This window comes from Octopus bimaculoides, chromosome 18 (genome assembly GCF_046866305.1).
Source record: "Octopus bimaculoides isolate indiv1 chromosome 18, ASM4686630v1, whole genome shotgun sequence".
In the NCBI taxonomy this organism is placed as follows: Eukaryota; Metazoa; Mollusca; class Cephalopoda; order Octopoda; family Octopodidae; genus Octopus; species Octopus bimaculoides.
Window position 1 is genome coordinate 12,260,045 of NC_142945.1, and position 20,633 is coordinate 12,280,677.

General features: G+C 33.8%; 1 protein-coding gene across 23 annotated transcripts in view; it reads right to left on the minus strand.

Moving 5' to 3' along the window:
* LOC106868645 (transcription factor 12) overlaps positions 1-20,633 on the minus strand; it is a 145,414-nt gene that overhangs the window by 116,240 nt on the left and 8,541 nt on the right. For all 23 annotated transcript variants that reach the window (XM_089365770.1, XM_089365781.1, XM_089365771.1 and 20 more), the window contains exon 3: positions 10,864-10,942. In XM_089365770.1, the coding sequence (XP_089221896.1) occupies positions 10,864-10,942 (79 nt within the window). The remainder of the gene's footprint in view (positions 1-10,863; positions 10,943-20,633) is intronic.

The following is a 20,633-nucleotide window of genomic DNA, read 5'->3' on the forward strand; positions in this document are numbered from 1 at the left end:
ATCTAACGCATGCAATGTGAACAACCCATACCAGTTAATAAAAGAAAACCATGCACACTTTTGCATTACTTTTATAACAATCTTTGTATACATAGATACACCATACACATATATAAGCACAAACACACACACACACACATATATATATATATATGCACACATATATATTACACACAATTACACACATACGTAAATGTTAAAATAATGTTATTTCAAGGCAGATTTAAGAAATAGTGAGCATTTACTCTCTATACTGAGGGTAGAGTCAAGTTTATTGTGAAGATCAAGTTTCACATATCAGCTCGTTCAACCTTTACACATAAATGTATGAGTGCACACGTGTGTGTGTGCCTCCTTTTGACATTGAGAGATAGCTGTCAAAATGTGTCACTGTCATACATGTGGTGTCATTTGTTTGGATCTTCCATTGAGACATGTTCAGTCAGAGGTTGTGTTGATCATCTTGAAAAGTGTAGGGGAAATATTAACTTGCTTGGAAGCAGGCAGGAGTTGGCATCCAGCCATAGGAAATTTGTCTCAATGAATTTCATCTGACCCATGCAAATATGAACAGAAATATATATACAGACACCACACATACAGACTAAAAAATATATATATATATATAGATATATAACAACGCACATAGAGAGAGATGGGTATCAGCATTTAATGTCCATGTTCCTTGTTGGCATGGGCTAGATGGTTTAAGAGGATCAGACAGCTCCAAGGACTGGATTAAGCTCAAGTGTCTGTTTTGGCATGGGTTCTATGACTAGATGCTCTCCCTGGTGCCAACCACTTTACAACATATAGTGGGTGCGTGTTTTTACTTTCTTTTTGTGACACTAGCACTAATGGAGTCACCATGCAAATTGCAAGACTAAGATCCCCTTCAACTGAGTGAATTCTATTTCATATCTTCAGAGCAGGTGACTGAGGTAACAGGCTAGTCAGTTCATCACTCAGCAAAGTTCTGACCTTTAAACACAATGCATTATGACTCATTTATCAAAGATGATAGAAAGGGAAGTCACTTTAGTTTCATGCTAAGATGGAAGCCACATGTTATATGTTGATACACACACACATTCAGCATTATAAAATTATCAACAAATATTTCTTAATCAGTGATGAATAGACAATATAATCAGTCAATCTATTGTGGTTAAGGCACAAAAAAAAAGGAAGACAGAAAATAATAAAGCAAACCTATAATAAAAGCATCCCAAACATGACCAGCATGTCTTCATTTTTGTTTTTTTCTTCTTTTAAGTGTAATGCATTTGGTACGTTATTTAACGTTTTCTGTTTGTTAAAGAGAGTAGAGTGTGATGTGAAGGAAATTTGGCAGCTAGCTAGATCGAGTGAGTGAAGCAACCATGAAGAGGCTCCCTTGCTGGCTTATGGCATAATTAGATAAAAACCTTCTTCCATACAGATTTGATAGCACAGAATTGAAATACTCATATTGCATTGCAGACCTGTCAAACCCATGGCAATATAAGAAAAGACTAAACTGATGATCATCATCAGATCATGAATATCTAAATAATGGTGGCCAAGCCAACTAGTTGGAAAAAAAGTAAAATATATTTAGTTCCTTTTCTTTGACTAGATGTTATGGATGCTTGCAGGTACAGTCAATTAATTAAACATTTATATATGTTTTTTTTTTTGTTTGTTTAAAATTAAGAGACATTAAAGTTCAGCTCAGTGAGATTTCATGTGAAAACAGATATGAAACAAAATACTCTATTGTATTTTATTCAGCACTCTTATTATAATTAATGTAATTTGTATGTTTAAACGTTTTATATTTTACAGTTGGTCATCAAAACAGGGTTCATAAAAGTTGAATTTTCAAATCAAAATTTAAAAATATTTTCTAGTGCTAAAATATTTTTATACTTCAACAGAACAAATAAAATAGATGACACTATGAAAAACAAACTACCAATAAGTTAAATACAATACTAACAAACTGATAATTAAAAGTATTTCAAAATAAAAGCAACACAACAACTATAACAGAATCTTCCTGTACTTGACTAGAGATCTTGTAGAATTCAGTTCTATATATAACCTAACCATTATCTTTTGATCTTAGAGGATAAACTGAACTTTTTTTTTAAAGTATTAAAATCACATAGGAGTTATTAAATTCAGCATCCTACAACCAGTCCAGTAAGCAGTTGCATGTGTGTGTCTTTGTGCTTTCATACTTTAACACTGATATTTCACAGCTGGAAGTACTTCCCAGTAGTAACCACTTTAGTGTAAAATGAGATGGTATTTTTATTACTATATAAGAATATTTAGAAAAACTCAGAATCTCTTTTTTTGTTTGCTTTCTTTCTTTTGTATCTCTTCAGACCTATATAGAAGTGTACAAATATACTTTCATAAAAAGTTGGTCCCCCCACTCTTCTTTTTTAACAGAACACTAGCCTAACTTCCCTTTCAGAACTACTTCTCCAAATATATCATATCAATGTAATACACTAATTTCACTTTAAAATGTGCCAATTGATTCAAGAAGTCCCTTTCCATCACAGACAATCGAGTAGACTAGCAAAGCATAAACATGAACTTCGTGTATTGTAATTAATTCAATTAAGCAAATAACTGGTAAAAATCAGAATTCACTCTCCTATCTATATATATATATATATATATATATACATGTGCATGTACACAGAGGAGGAGCATCTGCTGTGACTACAGAGACCCACATGTGAATGACAGCCCAGACCACCATTCCTATCCTTGCAGGGGTTTTTTCCCCATTCATTTTGCTTTTCTTCATCAGTGAGCCTCAGCCTCTTCTCTTGTCTTTTTAAACCCTTGCCTAGTTCCAATCTCCAGTGGGGACAATCATCAGCAATGTCCTCCCTCTTTTCAACTTTCGTGTACAGAAACTTAATATTTCTCTTGCAGACATCTATGAAATAAATGATGATGGAATTATCCACCCATTGTCCTCTTGCTGGAAACCAGTTTACCATACAGCAAGTCTTGGAATCCTCCCATTTGACATCCAATGCATGTAGCCCAGAGAGTTGGAGCATCGTTGCTGAAGAAGGACGAGGAGGCTGGGTATCTTGCACAACACAGGATCTGTCTCATTTATATATACATAACTTCTACAAAATGCTGTCCAATCTCAGATTCATGTCAACTATTTATCAACTTCTTTGCTAAATATATCACCATAATCATTTTTACCTGTTAGCATTTAAACAAGCCGTATCAGTCCAAAATATTCTACATGTTTTATGTTCAAACCAGCCAGATACAGCCTCTCACACCTACCCAACAGTGTCCTTCTAAATATAAGCAATCACATCATGACAATCTCAAAGCCAAACATTATGGGTAAATAAGCATTACATTTGACAGAAGAATCTGAATGCTAAAGGGTTAAGTACCATTTCCCACACTAGCAATATATGGAGAAGTCTCCACTCTAGAGTAACTTATTAGATGCCTCAATGCTACTTCATCTCATCAGTAAATTAAACATTCTCAAAATTGGTCTAATATTTCTTCCACAGTAATCTTTGATATAACATAACCACGTGTACCTTTTAGTGCTAACTTTTAGTATTTTGCCACTCATCATATCTATAGAATGCCTCTGGTATTGAGCCTTTCTCCCAACATACCTTTAATCCCTATTTTGCACAATTAGTGAATCATACTAAATGCATTTCTTGGAACACTTAAAACATGTAGTCTGTATCAAAGAACCAGATGCAGTTTCAGATGAATTGGTATGAAAAATGTTGAATGATCAAGTATCACTAACAACAACAACACTGGATTTTCATTTTTCCATTGTGGCATGTTTGCAATAGAGAACCTTCAAAAGATCTTGACCCTTATAATTCAAAGCATCAGAATGTCCTCTATTACCTTGTACTGATGCACTTGAAGGGGTTTGTTTTGCATAATGTTTACAGCCTGTTCCTCCACAGCAGCAGAAGTTAGATTATACAATATCCAATTCTTTTAGAAAATTTAAAGTTTAAATTGAAAACAAAACTAAAATAGTATCATTCAATCTGTTTTGCAGGGTGAAGCAATTTGTATTATAGAGTGAGAATACAAACTAATGTATTAAATGTAGATGTTAACAAGTAACAATTTGATGTAATGAAGGCAATAAAAGAGGTTAAATAGAGAAGCTGGCAAGCAAAAATGATTGCAAGAGACCAGAATACAATTAGTTAAATAATGGATTAAGACTAACATACATAAGAAATTAGTAGTGTTCAGGCTACCAACACACACACACATATCCATCTTATTCAACTAATGAAAACTACCTCAATGAAGTTGATATGTACAGTAGCCATGGTGTGTAAAACTAGTATAACTTTTTTTATGGCACTCTGTCGCTTACGACGACGAGGGTTCCAGTTGATCCAATCAACGGAACAGCCTGCTCGTGAAATTAACATGCAAGTGGCTGAGCACTCCACAGACACGTGTACCCTTAATGTAGTTCTCGGGGATATTCAGCATGACACAGAGTGTGACAAGGCTGGCCCTTTGAATTACAGGCACAACAGGAACAGGAAGTTAGAGTGAGAGAAAGTTGTGGTGAAAGAGTACAGCAGGGTTCGCCACCATCCCCTGCCGGAGCCAGGTGGAGCTTTTAGGTGTTTTCACTCAATAAACACTCAAAACGCCCGGTCTGGGAATCGAAACCGCGATCCTATGAATGCGAGTTCGCTGCCCTAATCATTGGGACATTGCGCCTCCACTCTAGTATAACTATTTAATCTTTATTTTCATCATTAAGAGCAATAGGCCATTAATAAGAAGGATCCTTCCAAGCATATCTCAAACAGTCTGAAGTAATGGAACCCAAAAAAGTAAAGCAATAAATAGTTGTATATAATCTAAAAGAGGCCACACAAACGGCTAGGTTCTGTATTAAATGGTTATGATAGCTCAAAAAGAGACTTAACATTTAATATAATCACAACATTTATTACAGACATTTTCATGAGAAAATTGAAGATTTCATCAGACTAATAATAAACTGATGATAGAATCTGAAAGCACTTAATGAGGGGTAATAAAGTACAGAAGTGTTATGACTAGCTAATAAGCTATATGAGTGGAATAATGACTATACCTTGTGTCAACTTCACTGAATGTTGCAACTTCAGTACAGAAAGTAATTAGCTTATTTAAAACTGAAGTCAGAATTTTTATGACAAGTAAATTAACAAGAGGAACAGGGACACATGTGAATGCAGTTTTATTCATGAAAATACACTTAATTATGAAAATACAAGGGGCTTCCTATATGCAGTAGAATGCTACAAAAATGTCTCACATTCAGCATTTATCATGAATTCTTGTATATCTTCCTGTTACCAATTTTAATACCATGTTCATTTCATAAGAACTAGAACCAACATGCTATCTTAAACATAGCATTTTGATAGTGAGACAAGTTTTAATATATACAGATTATAAGCGAGATGAGCTTGGAGAATCTTTAGAACAGTTAAAATGAATCTAAAACCTTGGCAAAGCAACATTTTAAACGCAAATATATGAAATACACATATAAGTTGAGCAATATTTGAGAGACAGCAAAATAATCCTTCCCTTTCTACAATAAGCACAAGGCCTGAAATTTTGGTGAGCAGAGCTAGATGAACAGGCTGACCCCAGTTGTTCAAATGGTACTTATTTCACTGGCCCCAAAAGAATGAAATGCAAAGTCAGCTTTCCACCTTTGAGAGAGAAAGAGAGAAAGAAGTATTCCATCCACCACTATCCTGTCTTTTTCTTATGTGCAGGAAACCTTGATCTACATTATATAATGTATCATTTCCTAAGGCAATAAGGTATGCATTGATAAACAGATTTGTCAGCTACTTTTAGCAGATCGAGAATGATTTTGATCAAAGATCTGATCACTAAAACAACAAGAAACTATTAGAAGCACTGAACATTAATCTAGTAGACACATACATGCACATAAAAAAAAAAATGGCATGCAAATAAACATAGACATGTACTAACAGCTTTCTTTTATTCCTAAATCCCCATGTGTGTTTGTTTTCAGGATTAATAAATCAAGGCAAATATCTATAAAGCACTTGGTAATGTATGGTGTTATCATCAATTAAAAATGTGATTTTCTCCATTCCTGTTTTTGTTTTTATATATACATATGTACATACATACACACATACACATGTTATATATATATTGTGAAGGCAAATGGCTTAGTGGTTAGGGTGTTGCACTCACGAATGTGAGATCAAAGGTTCAACTCCTAGACCAAGCATTGCGTTGTGTTCTTGAGCAAGGCACTTCATTTCACATTGCTCTTTGATCATTTCGTCATCTGACATGTGGCACACAGTGCACCTGTACAGGTAATGTCGATTTGACGGAGGGAGTGAGCTTATGTATACAGAAACATTGTTCACTATAAACAAATCATCTGTGTGGCTGCTCGGCAAGAAACTACCAAACCCTCATACATACATTGGCATATTATGTGTGCATGTTCTTTCTTCATGAGTATTCTATTGCTCATCTATCAATTAGTATAGCATGGTGTAGAGTGATTGACAATATATAAAGTTGATAATTAAGTGTAGTAATTAGGTGATACAATTTTTATTGTTTCATCAAAATTACATTCTTCCAGTACAATGTTCTTGTTTATGTATATTTGTTATGTAATATATCAAACCCTTCAATAATGTTAGGTTTATATGCAAAATGTTCACAGACAGCTAAAGAGGGTGCACAGTTGCTGATAAAATCCCAATTCTTCACTTTACAAGCTTTCTCCAGGAATAAATTAACTCATATTTCAAGGCATTACTGTATGTTCAGCTGTTCTTCGTTGTACATACAGACAAGTTGTTTACAGCTCTCAATATGTACAGCATTGGTTAGAAAAGTCTAAAGATATTCTGTAGTACAGTATAGCAATATAACAAAACGCTTTTAACACAACAGTATATATATATCATCATCATCATCATCATCATCGTTTAACGTCCGCTTTCCATGCTAGCATGGGTTGGACGATTTGACTGAGGACTGGTGAAACCGGATGGCAACACCAGGCTCCAATCTAAATTTGGCAGAGTTTCTACAGCTGGATGCCCTTCCTAACGCCAACCACTCATATGCTCGAGTGTGTGTGTCTGTATGCTTGTAAAGCATGTACACATACAATGGTAACAACAAATAAGATTCAATGAGATCAATAGCAGCTAGGCTGCTATCTCAGAGTGGATATGCCAATCTGTGTACAAACTTAAGGTAAAAAAAAAAAAAAGCGACCTCTGCATATGAATTATATTGTTAATTACGGTACTGATATCAAATTTTGATCACTAATAAAATAGTGTACTGTCCAACACGTAGGTTGAACTTTCACTGCTTTCTGACAGAGACTCACTTTGTTATTGCTATTCCTAATATTTCATAGTTTGGCATCATTCTGAAGTCAAATGAATCTCTCTCTATAGTTTTCAATTCTCTAAGTCTATTGCAAGAAATAATTAATTCCTATCGTTGCCTTTCATCCGCTATTAAACTGGGAAAAATCATCAAAGTAAAAATGACATATTTGGCTGGTTTTCAGAGAATGTTAGCAAATCTGGCAACAAGACCTCCCTATAATCCAAGATGAAACTCTTTACTTTGGTCACAGGGTTTCTCATTGATATGTATAAATGTATCCCTGTATGTATACTGCATTTCTTTATGTATGAACAAAAAGAAGCTAGCATACAAATTGTAATTTCTTTGTCATCTTATATTTCCACCATCTAATATTAGCTCGCCCAGCAACATAAATGCTATTTATATGCACACTACATATTTGATGTGCTGAATATAAAACACTTTTAACACAAGTAAAATCATCATACTTTTTGATTGGGATAATCATAAAATAATAATTCAAAACCTCATAGATATTGAAATAATTAGTTGAGTGAAAATGCAGCACAAGAAAAAATAAAAAGTTTCAAAATTGACTTAAGACTCACAAACAACACTGATTACATTTCATTAGTGGCTCTTGATCTAAACTAACACTGCATAAAAGTAATTAGTTTTTTTCTAAAGCATATTTATTCCAAGCACTTTCTAAGGTGGATACAAGTCTCAAATGGGTTTAAAAAATGAATTATGTCCCATTCTAATAATAATGCTAAACACCTTATAAAAAATGTAGAAGAAACCTTAAACAATAAATGATACAAGATGCTATCTTTGACAACAAAAACAAACCAACCAAACAAAATAAAAGAAAGATCACATTGTTGCACCTGCTAAATCAATAATGACTTAAAAACTCTATTAAAATCACACATCCTAAATGTTTTGACAAATTCTGTATTTTTGTAGCTTAGAAGCCAAATATTAAGATTTCACATGGTAACAAAGCCAATTTTGACAATTTCACTAGTAAGACCTTTAGAGAATTGTTAATTTTTAAAAAATCAAAATCCTGTTGAGGCCAATTTTGGTTGATGAAAATAAGTACCAGTACTTTACTGAGATAACTAAAGTGGAGAGAAACTAACTAGAAACTGCAATAGTGATCTTGTGCATTCTTAGTAAGCAGACATTTTATAATGCCAAAGACAGCATTTTTCATTCAAAGCTGAAGTAAAATATCCAAACATAGAAAACAAAAAAAATATAAGAGATTAGATAAAAACCAAAGCATATGTAAGTAGAAAGTGTAGTACCATTAAGCAAACCAAGACTGATGATAAAGACATTTGAAACAGTACAACTATAGTTATGAAAAAAGTCTTTATTGATAACAACTAATTTATCCTTTTATAATAAGACAGGCCATATTTTACATCTGTAAACATTTGTAGGTGACAATATAAGAGTATGATTGAAAATGTCTAAGTACAATCCAATGTGAGCATGAAGGAGAGGTTGTGATGATAGGAACTGTGAATAAAAACAAGAATAAAAAGGATAAAAACTTGCTTCTGAATTGAAACAGGAGTATATGGGATAAGCAAATAGGAAATTGTGTAACCTGAGCCACCAAGGAGAGCTGAGTCAGCGAAAAGCAGGGGACAATCAGTGGAAATATATTTTGTAGAGCTGTCAAACATCTTACAAAGAGATATATTCATGTTTCTTAGAAATACATCTTCAAAGAAGCTAACCAAAATCTTTTTAACATCAATGGCCAGCATTTGAAATAGAGAATTAATGAAAAATAAAAGACAGACAGAAGAACTGCATGAAGACAAACTGGTTTATGATGTTGATCAGTGTATTAAATACTCTTTTCTACTTTAGGCACAAGGCCCGAAATTTTTGGAGAGGAGGCCAGTCAATTAGATTGACCCCAGTATGCAACTGGTACTTAATTTATCGGCCCCTGAAAGGATGAAAGGCAAAGTCAACCTCGGTGGAATTTGAACTCAGAACTTAAAGACAGACGAAATACCGCTAAGCATTTTGCCCGGCGTGCTAACATTTCGGCCAACTCACCACCTTATCAGTGCATTAAATACTATCACAATAACCAGTTCCCGACAAATCTTAAAACTAAACACTATTTTTATGTTAAGTCATTTTCAATTATTGCCGTACTCTATTAGTAAAAACTGGTGGAATCATCATATGGCAGTGATTGACTGTTGTCAAATCAATCACTACTCTAAATGGTCCTAATTACAGCTCAAATTAGAAACTGTAACAACTCAATACAGCTTCATCTCATCTCTTTTCTAAAACTGAACCAGATGTAATATCCCAATTATATATTTTGAAATAGCTTGTAGAAGTACATGTTATCTATCAAAAGTAGTTAGAAAACTGTTACCACAAACTGTGCCAGAAAATCAAGTCAAAAATTTCTGACCAGGATAACTTAATTTGCAATAAATCACAATAAAATGACATGTACAACTGCCCACAAAATTGCAGCTCAGTTCAAGACTCCCTAATGTTGAAAATATTATTAGTTAAATATCAAAAATTAATCAGTGTAAAGTAATGCCAATATATGAGGCATGAAATGAAACTGAACTTTTCCTTGATGTCTAGAAGTCAGAGTTCATCTCTCTCTCTCTCTCAACTATTTAGAAACTGCTATAGGAAAAAGTGAAATGAAATTACTCAACCACGAATCAAATCTGCATTGTAAATTCAGATAGTACTCACACGAATATTATAAAAAGTTTGTACTCATTTTTGATCATCTAAATTCTATTGGACAATTAATCTCATCCAACCCTATTTTCTAAAATCTATAAATTATAAACAAAACCAAAGGGTATGACTTTTATATCAAAAATCTAGTTTTTAAGTGTGATGGTGTTGTAAATATGGCACTCTTACTATCCAATCTAGGACTCTCCAAAGCTATGTATTAAAATTCAAATTTCCATTTCAATAAATAATGAATTATTTCACTCACAAGATTTTTTTTTTTTTTTATTAAACTTGTAATCCAAAAGCTACTTTTAGCTACTAAATTAAAAGAAATTGAAATCAAAATAGCTTCCAGCAAAAAAAGATAAAACATTTTAATGCTCAATTTGAAATTATACACATAGGCAATGAAAGCAGTTGATGTTACACAAAATAAAATTAAATAAAATTAAAATTAACAAAACAAAATCTAAAAAGTAATGATAAATCTATTCCAGAAACCAGTTTTTAATATTTTTTTCAATAATCTAATTTAATATACATTGAAAATATGAAACCTTTTGCACATAGAAACAAACTGCGTATGCAGAAAATTCTACTTCAGTGTGATGAAAACAGAGGTGATAGTTCAGTGCATTAATGTAAAATAATAATAAGTGTTCAACTTACTGCACTAAAATCAAGTAAATCACTAAGTTCTTTATCTGTAGCAATATTCATTCTGTCACCAAGAGTAAACTGTCCAGGTCTGTGTTTAAAAAAAAAACAAAAAAAAACAACAAATGAACAAATTATATTATAACATGTATTCAGAACTGCAAAGCAAATTCTAGAAAAACAAAATCTTTATCATAGCAACAATATCAGCTTTCCTTATGTTCACAGCAACAAAGATAGGACTTCTCTACAATATGTTGATTTCTAAATAAATACATAGAGCAGATTTTAAATGCAAATTTAATCCTTTAGCATTTAAAACAGGCCATATCCGGCCCAAATATTCTACCTCTTTCATGTTCAAACCAGTCAGATCTGACTTCTCATACCTACCCTATACTGTTATTCTAAAAATAAACAATCACATTATCAAAATATTGAAGGTATGAGATAGCATGTGATTACTTCAAGACAATGTAAATAAATAAGCATTATATTTGATAGAGTAATCCGAATGCAAAAGGGTTGAGTAAATGAGGCAATATATAATTACTACAAGAATCATAGATGAAACATGACACATACTCAAAGTGTGGTCATGTATCTTGTATTTAGTTGTATCCACAAGAGTTTGGATCTACACCAAATAGAATCTTCTCTGACGACTCATAAGGTCACCATGATAAAACAATTTCATAAATAAATAAACACTGCAGTGCCTCTTCTTGATCTAACCATATACACCTGTATAATATTTTAGTTTCATTTAATATCCAGTTAATTCATTATTATTATTATTATTATTATTATTACTATTTTGTAAACTATAACCACTTTACTACCAAACAATTCTTAGTTGAAACTAGGTTTCAATTTTATCAAAAGCAGTAAAAATGAAATTATTATCTTACTAGTCAGTTACCAAAGAAATGCTTCGACCGGGATATTGTAGGTGTATAACAGGTACAGGAGCTCCACATTTATTAAAATGCAATAAATTTGAAGAGATTGACACCTCTACAAGCTAGGGATAACTACTCCTACTCATACTCAAGAAATAGTAAATTACTATGTGATATACAAATTACAGCAGAAAATCTCCCTTGTTCATTACCCTTTTCTATTATATGCACAAGGCCTGAAATTTGGGGGGAAGAGGGCTAGTTGATTAAATTGACTCCAGTGCTCAACTGGTACTTATTTCATTGACCCCCAAAAGGATGAAAGGCAAAAATCAACTTGGTGGATTTGAATTCAGAATGGAAAGCTGGAAGAAATGCCATTAAGTATTTTGTTTGGCAAAGTAATGATTCTGCCAGCTTCCCACCTTCCCCTGTTCGTTATCAAAAGTAATTCTGAAAGCTTTCTTACATAGGCACAAGGCCCAGTACTTGAGTGGTTCTTTTATTTTATCAAACCCAGAAGGATGAAAGACAAAGATAACCTAGGTAGGATTTGAAAGAGCAGAGAGTGTAGAGACCCAGAATCAATACTGCAAGACCCTTTGTTTCCCTCTCTAACAATTTTACCCATCCATCATACACTGTGATAAAATTATTTCCTTATACCACAAACAATATTTAAGTTTTCAGCTATCTATCAGGCTGTATACTTTCCATACAGCTTTTCTTTCGTCCACTGTATTCCGTAATAATATAGATATGACAGTGATGCTTTTTAAAAGAAAATAAAATCTATTTAAAATTAGAAATCAATGTCTGAGATTTAAATACTCCTAATGTACTTTTATTTCATCATAAGGTATGAATAAACACAACTGAGCATTCAGCTAAAAACAAAAAAAGAAAGTAAAAGAAAAAAACAAACACAATTATGAAAATTGTTAAGACATCTAAAATAGTAATGGACACAAGCAGATATTTTAGCATGGTTATATACTACCTTTTACACAAAGTTATCTTAATCTACATTATTTTATGCCATTGAAATCCACACAATTTGCAACATATACCTGTGAAATTACTCAAAGTAGTTAAGCAGACAATTTTGAATTAAACCAAAATCATTTTTTTGATGTCATAGATATGTCCTGTAGTTAAAAGTAAATATCTTTTTTTTTAATTTGGAGTATTTTGTAAAGTAATGTAACTACCCAACATGCAAAATGATTATTTTAAAATTAATTTGACGATTGCTTTGGAGGAGGGAGAGAGGGAATATATTGTTCTTCAGTTATCTAAAATAACATTCAAGCATCATAATTTGAGCCCTCAAAGTTTGAAGAACCCGACTCAACATGGTAGTTTTACCACTGTGTGCTTGTTAACTAAGAGCTATGAACGCTTTAAAATTCAAAATTAACTCTTTTGATATTAGTCAGGTCTATGAAGCAAAATTTCAACATGTTCATATTTAAATTAAAACCAATGATAATTTTAGCAAGAACCTTTGCTTCGAAGTTGCATTTCAAAGACCAGTTTTTAATGTATCAATTCATGAGAAAAGAAATTTACTGAACCCTTACAAATTTACTCCTTTATTACTTTCAAAATTAACAGAAATACATTCACAGTATTTCAATAAAATGATGGTCACAAAAGTGTTATATATATATATATATATATATATATATATATATATGTATATATAGCAGCACCCATGATATCTAATTCATAAACTATTCATTTCTCAGAGACAACATAAGGACCAACTGACAATCTACCATTTGCTGTCTCAAGGAACAATCCTTTATTTACAGGGGAAAAAAATAACAAATAATTCTGCAAAAGAAAATTTTTTAAAAAATTAATTCTGTAAAATAATGATGATGATAATGTCCATTACATATCCATGAGCAATTAGCAAAGTTTTAGTAACTTGAAAAGCTTTGCAGCTAATTACTATTTTGTTTTGACACGTAAAAGGCATCCACTATGGTCTTAAAGTGGTTGGCATTAGGAAGGGCATCCAGCCATAGAAACCAAGCCAAATCAGACTGGAGCCTGGTACAGCTTGCCAGTCTATCAGTTCCAGTCAAACTGTCTAACCCATGCCAGTGTGGAAAATGGATGTTAAATGATTATGATAATGATGATGTTTTATTGCTTGTTCTGAAGAGATAGTACCCATGTCACTATTTTGGGGTCTTTGAAACTGGCTGCAGGAAAGATAGAAGGGAGGAAAGTATTCATCCGCACATTGGAAACCTGGACTTAAATGTTTGCAACAGAACTGCTCCTCTGCTGAAAGTACCTCAGGATCAGATGATAGTGTTAAACTGGGTCAAGTCCACAATACAAAAAGGCTCGGGGGGGGGGGGGATGTTTGAAACCATTTAATTTAACCTAATTATTGGGATAAAATAGGGATCTATTTCAAAACAGGGGCACCAGTATTTTCTTAACGAAACACTAACGAAACACTTTGAAACTTGGGACACTGGTAGAATGTGTCATATAAAACAAAAAAACGTACAACGCAAGTTATTCCATGTTAAAGTTGTCGTATTTCTGTAATTTCAACCAATCACTGACGTCTATTCAGCTGAATAGGGTTACTGCTGGGCGGTCATAAAAATGTTATTCCCTGTGACATATTTCATCCGGTTTAATCGTAATTTATACGCATATATTGTTTATATAATAAATTACGCTGTGCGTATCTATGTGTGTAACAATTTTAGAGTTCGGATTCTAGAGTTAGTGTTAGGGTTAGGGTTAACAGTCTAGTTAGGGTTAGGGGATTAATACGATATACACCGTTACAGCGCTAACTGCTTTCAACTGAATAGACGTCAGTGATTAGTAGAAATTATCGAAATAAGACAATTTTTTACATGAAATAAATTCGAATACAAAAATTTTTTTCTGTTCTATAACACAAAATAGATAAGTATACGAAATTTGAAAGTCTTTCGGTACCAAAAACACTACATAAAACATAAATGAAAACTGGTGCCCCCGTTTTGAAATAGATCCTAAAATAGAAAGTCATAAATATTCGTAAGTATTTTTAAGTAAGAACGACAGTAGTTTTGATCTCTCTTTTGAAATTACTCTTACTGATAATCTAATTTGCTCATTAGCTTCAAATTTGAAAGAATTAATGAGCATTCTAACAGCCCAGCATTCTGTAACAAAAGGGAGCAAACCGAGCAAACAGTTTGAAGCAGCCCCCAGAGAAACTACAACAAATCTCATTCCACTTGTAAGCAGAATAAATTTTAATGGCCTGCATTTTATATGAGGTAAAGATAGCAAGCAAAATATATAAATGCCCTCTCCCGAAGGAATAGGGAAAAAAAAATCTTGCTTTTCTTCATACCATAAAAAGTTTAAGCCCAAATCTTTACCCTACCTCTACCTTACGTCAAAGCAAATTTAGGTCAAGCTCCTATAATGCATTTCCCAATTGGCTTAAACATTGCTAACATCAAATAAGTAGCCAATCAGTAAGTGTTTCATATGGCACAAAAAATTACCCCACCAACACCACACATATCTTTACGCTTTATCATTTCCTAGAAAGGGTAGTCTTAAGCACAAACAAACAGGAGTTGAATTATTTGGAAAATAATTCATCTATTTAATAACCATGAAACTCATTTCATCTAATTAAATGGGAAGCAATGAAAATATATGGAAACACCAGTCTATGTATATGTGTGTGTGTGTATGTACATATATATATATATATATCATCATCATCGTTTAACGTCCGCTTTCCATGCTAGCATGGGTTGGACGATTTGACTGAGGACTGGTGAAACCGGATGGCAACACCAGGCTCCAATATATATATATATATATACATGACAACCAACAATTCTTTCACTATAGGCACTAGGCCTGAAATTTAGGGGAAGAGGATTGTTGACTACATCAACCCATTGCTCAAGTGGTTCTAATGTAAGTACCGAAAGGATGAAAAGAAATGCTGACCTCGGTGGAATTTGAACTCAGAAAATAAGGCTGGAAAAAAGGTTGCAAAGCATTTTGTACAGTGTGCTAATGATTCTGCCAGCTCACTGCCTTAACTATGTCAGATGATAATGATAAATCCTACAACTGCATCATTATTCATCTCCAGTGTTGTTGTGGACTTAACATCCCCTTCAAAATGTTTTTATTCATAAACATTTTTATAGAGCCTGTTTATTTATTTATACCTAGGGCCAGGTGTGGGCCATAGAGTTAAGAAGCTTGCTTCCCAACTATGTGGCCTTGAGTTCAGTCTTCTGCTACAGCTCTGGACTAATCAAAGCCTTGTGAGTGAATTTGGCAGACAGAAACTGCAAGAAGCCTGTTGTATATGGGCATGCGTATGTGCACCGTTGCCATAACATCTTAGGACTGCTGTAAACAAACATTGCTTACATAAAAAACAATGTTGTTCAATTTCAGTCTTCTGTGAAAGCCCTGTCTGGCTATAGAGAAATACTAATTGATTTGGAAACAGGTAAAGAAACAAGAAGGGCATCCAGCCATAGAAAATCTGCCTCAACAAATTTCCTACAACCCATGCAAGCATGGAAACAGACATTAAAAAATGGTAATGATGAATAAATAAAGGTAAAAAGAATATGCTTCTCATACTTCATTAGGGAAGGAGCTCAGTGGAAAATAGTTTCGAAATGTCTTGTTCATCTTTTTAAGAAACTTAAAGCAAAGAAGAACAGTCGCATCTATCACCTTTTTGCAGCTCTTCCAAAATGGGTAGAAAGAGAATGAAGTTATCCTTAGACCATAGGACCTGGCCCAAATGCTCACATCAAAGTGGGCTCTGCTAAAGGCAACCAAGTGCTGTCAAATTAAGCAATGGATCAAATACAACAGGCAAAAAAGGTTGCAAAAGTATACCTTTTTTTGTTTTTTTTTAAAATTTATAAAGAAGAATACATCAGCTGGAGATCTTCACTGATAATGATCAATATGGACTATACCTGGTACTGAAAACATCTGTTTTAGCCTGACTTAACAGATTAACATAATCATAATATATCATTGCAGAGCATATACAAGTGTGTGAGAGTGTGGTGTGTAAAAGAGAGAGTGAGAAAGGGAACCCTCCCTCCACACACTCTTTTATAATACTACATAAACTCCTAGGCTGAAATAAATTTTACATTCATCTTACACATTATTCAAACATATAATTTTCTGGGATTTTTGTTGGTCTTTTTCTCTTGTGTAGATATGAAAATAATGGGATATTGATTTTTTGCTTTTTTTTTGGTAAATCCAGAAACCTATTTTAGTCAAACACTAGGATCATGGTAGAGCCATGACAGCCTTTTAAGACACATATACCATTATAATCATGTTCGTTGCATCTTTGATAAACTCCTAGATGTATAGCAAAACACACAGTCATATAATATACATTATTACAATATATGTATGTTTTAAGTGTCTATCATGTTTCTACCACAGTAAATATTGTTGCAGTTTCAATGTGCTATCACAAATTAAGTCATTTAGTCAAGATTCTAGAAAAAAAAAAGAACCTTTGCCTTAGAACTGAGTTAAGAAACTTTTTCTACTGCTTAATTAGGGAGGGAAGGGCAGATAATTTCAGAGCTCATTAACCCTTTTGTTACCATATTTATTTTGAGATGCTCAGTGTTTCTTTCAATTAATTTTAAATATAACAAAGAATTTAGTAAAATAACTTAGTTATCATTAAGCTGATGTTAGGAACAAAAATTGTGGCCAAGATTTGGTGGAAGATTTTCATTCAAAACTTATTAAATAGAGCCAGAATGTGGACAGCAGATATATTTCCCTTAACTGCAGAAAGCAATTTTACTGAATAGCTTTAAAAAAAAAACAGAAAGAAATCTCTCCTTACCCTGCAAGAAGCAGAGACAACCACCAGGGACACTTTTTACAAAATACAATTCTTCAAATTTTAATTTTTTTCACATATTTCACCAAATATCTCTTTACAAAAGTAAGATTCAAATACTTTTAATGGTGGATATGAAAACTGTATCAACAGGAGATGCTTGAAAAAGCACTGCAGAAGTAGAAAAATACCAATTTCTATTTTTAGGCAGATAATTAACATCATTACAGGAATGACCATGAAATTTAATTACAGTCAAAGAGTTAAAAAAGAAAATCTAACTCAAATGCTTGTAACAGAGAGAACTTCACTAAAAACACTCAAGATGGCAGTTGGTTTTGTTTAACTGGGAGGCAGATTACTTAATCTGCCTCCCTGAACACTCAATCAACCACCCAAGAACACAGAATGCAAAGAACCAGAACAAATACCACAAGGCATCCTGTCAGTTGTGCTAACAATATTGTCAATCCATGACCCTAAAAGGATAAAAAGCAAAGTTTGAGCCTGGCAAGATTTGAACTTGAAGCACAGATAACTCAAGCTATTTTATACTACCCTCTCAAGACTTGCAAATTATTACTCCCTTAAACTGAAAGATTAAGGACCTGTGGCACCAGTATTCTAGCTAATACCATAGTAATGGGGGGGGGGGACGAACCATACTTTTTGATTTGGGAGTATTTTTTCTAATTAATTGTGCACAAGGGACAAAGTGGAAATATGTTGAAAGAAAAATTAGGTATAAGAAGCATCAGGTATAGTGTGCAAGAGAAAAGACAAAGCTGGTATGGCCATATGATGTGTATGGACACTAAGTGCTGGTTGCTAAATAGATATGGAACTTACAAAAGATGGAGACCCATGAAGACATGGGATGAAGTTCCAAGATGATTAGCAATTTGCTGTGCTCAAGAAAACTCATCCACCTCAGCAGAAAATGAAGTCCTAAAGGCATATCATTAATGTCTATATGCTCATATGCAATCTGTACATGTAAAACCTTCTCTACAACATCTTTATAACAGCAGTCCCTTCTTACGCCATTCAACCCTTAACAACACTATTTCCTCCACTGCCGTAAGTATATGAGAGTAGAACACTGTACATATTCCATACTTGCTTTTGATGCTTACCAATTATCCATTTCCTTGGAACAACTTCCCTTGGCATCCACTCCACATTCTCATCAATCATCCTTTACCATGTTATTGTCTACCAAATGCCCTTTTTTCCCGAACACCCTCGGGTGTATGCCATCATATCCTACCTGCCTACCTATTCTGTCACAATGTCCACCACCATGTGACTGACCTATATCACTGAACATCTCTTTCTCAACTACATTTCACATCTATCTACAATTTTATTATACTGTTGCTCTCCACCACTCATCTGTCTGTCACTCTCCCTACACACTATTGCAAACCAACCAACCTACCCACTCAGCTATTCTCAATTCTATCCTTACTCCTCTCTCTACTCACCCTTTTTTATTTTGAGAATATGTCCCGACACCTCAATTCCACTCACCACCCTCCTTCTGAGGTAGCTAGGTATCTACTCTACAGCAAGGAGATATATTTGTCCCTCAGGCATACTTTAGCCTCTCAACACTTAGCATAAAGCCATCTCTCTCAGTAGTGAATCCCCACTGTGTGTTGCAACTTAGTTGGCGACAGCGCTAGTACCAGTATCATGACAAAAGCACACAGTAAACTCTGTAGAGTGATTGGCATTAGGAAGGGCATCTAGCTGTAAAAACCATCCCAAAACAGACACTGGAGCTCAATGCAATCCTGCCTTGTCAGATCCTATTGGAGTACTGACGTTAAATGATGGTTTGCTTTCAGTTGTCTAAGCCTCCACCTCTTTTACAGATACTACACTGACCACTGACTTTAGACATCTACCTACATCTAAGAGCAAATCCCAAATCTTTTCAAAAAGACTAGGTTACTTAGAACAATTTGAATGACTTTGTTAATGTTTAGATGTACACAAAATTCCAAGATTCATTATCATTTTTATGTCAATTTTTGCATGCCAACATACAAAAATGAGCACGTCTTGAAATGTCTTGCCCTCGTTATCTAACACACACACACACAGCCATAGAGAAAAATAGTCAACATTATAGCCATGTATATCTTACAGTGTGCACTAAGTGAATTTTATCATGCCACCAAGACTGACTGCAGCTAGTCTTAAAAGTTCTTTCAATCTCATAAATATCATAGGTACAGGCATGGCTGTGTGGTTAAGAAGCTTGCGTCTTAAACATGTTATCTCGGGGTCAGTCCCACTGCATGCATCTTGGGCAAGTGTCTACCATTAAAGCCCCAGGTTGACCAAAGCCTTACAAGCGGATTTAGAAGACAGAAACTGAAAGAAGCCCATCATATATGTATATGTGTGCATGTGTTTATGTCTGTATGTACCTTTGTTTTGACATCATGTGATGATTGTAAATGAGCATCATCATCATACAAAAGATGTTCGTTTCCTACCTTCTTATGGTGAAAATATACATATATATATATATATATATATATATATACACACATTTATGTATGTAGGGAAGGGTTGGCAACAGGAAGAGCATCAAACTATAGAGAATCTACCTCAACAAATTCCACCGGACCCACACAAATATGGAAAAGAGGATGTTAAATGATGAGGATGCCTGTCTTCACCAGGCTAATGTTTTAGATGGCATGTAGGAATTTTTTAAACAAAAAGAATCCTTGCTATCATAAGAGGCAGCTCATGTTTGCACCCCACAACAAAATCAAATAGCTGTGTTTCCCACATTTCTCACTGATGTGTTGGACACAATTATTTGCATGGAATTACTGGCAATTCCACTTTCATATACCTGCATATCATATCATTCTCTTTTGCTTTACTTATCTCAAAGCTATCTTCTGAGGGAAGGTCCTTATTTTACTGAATTTAGTCAAGTGTGTCACTAT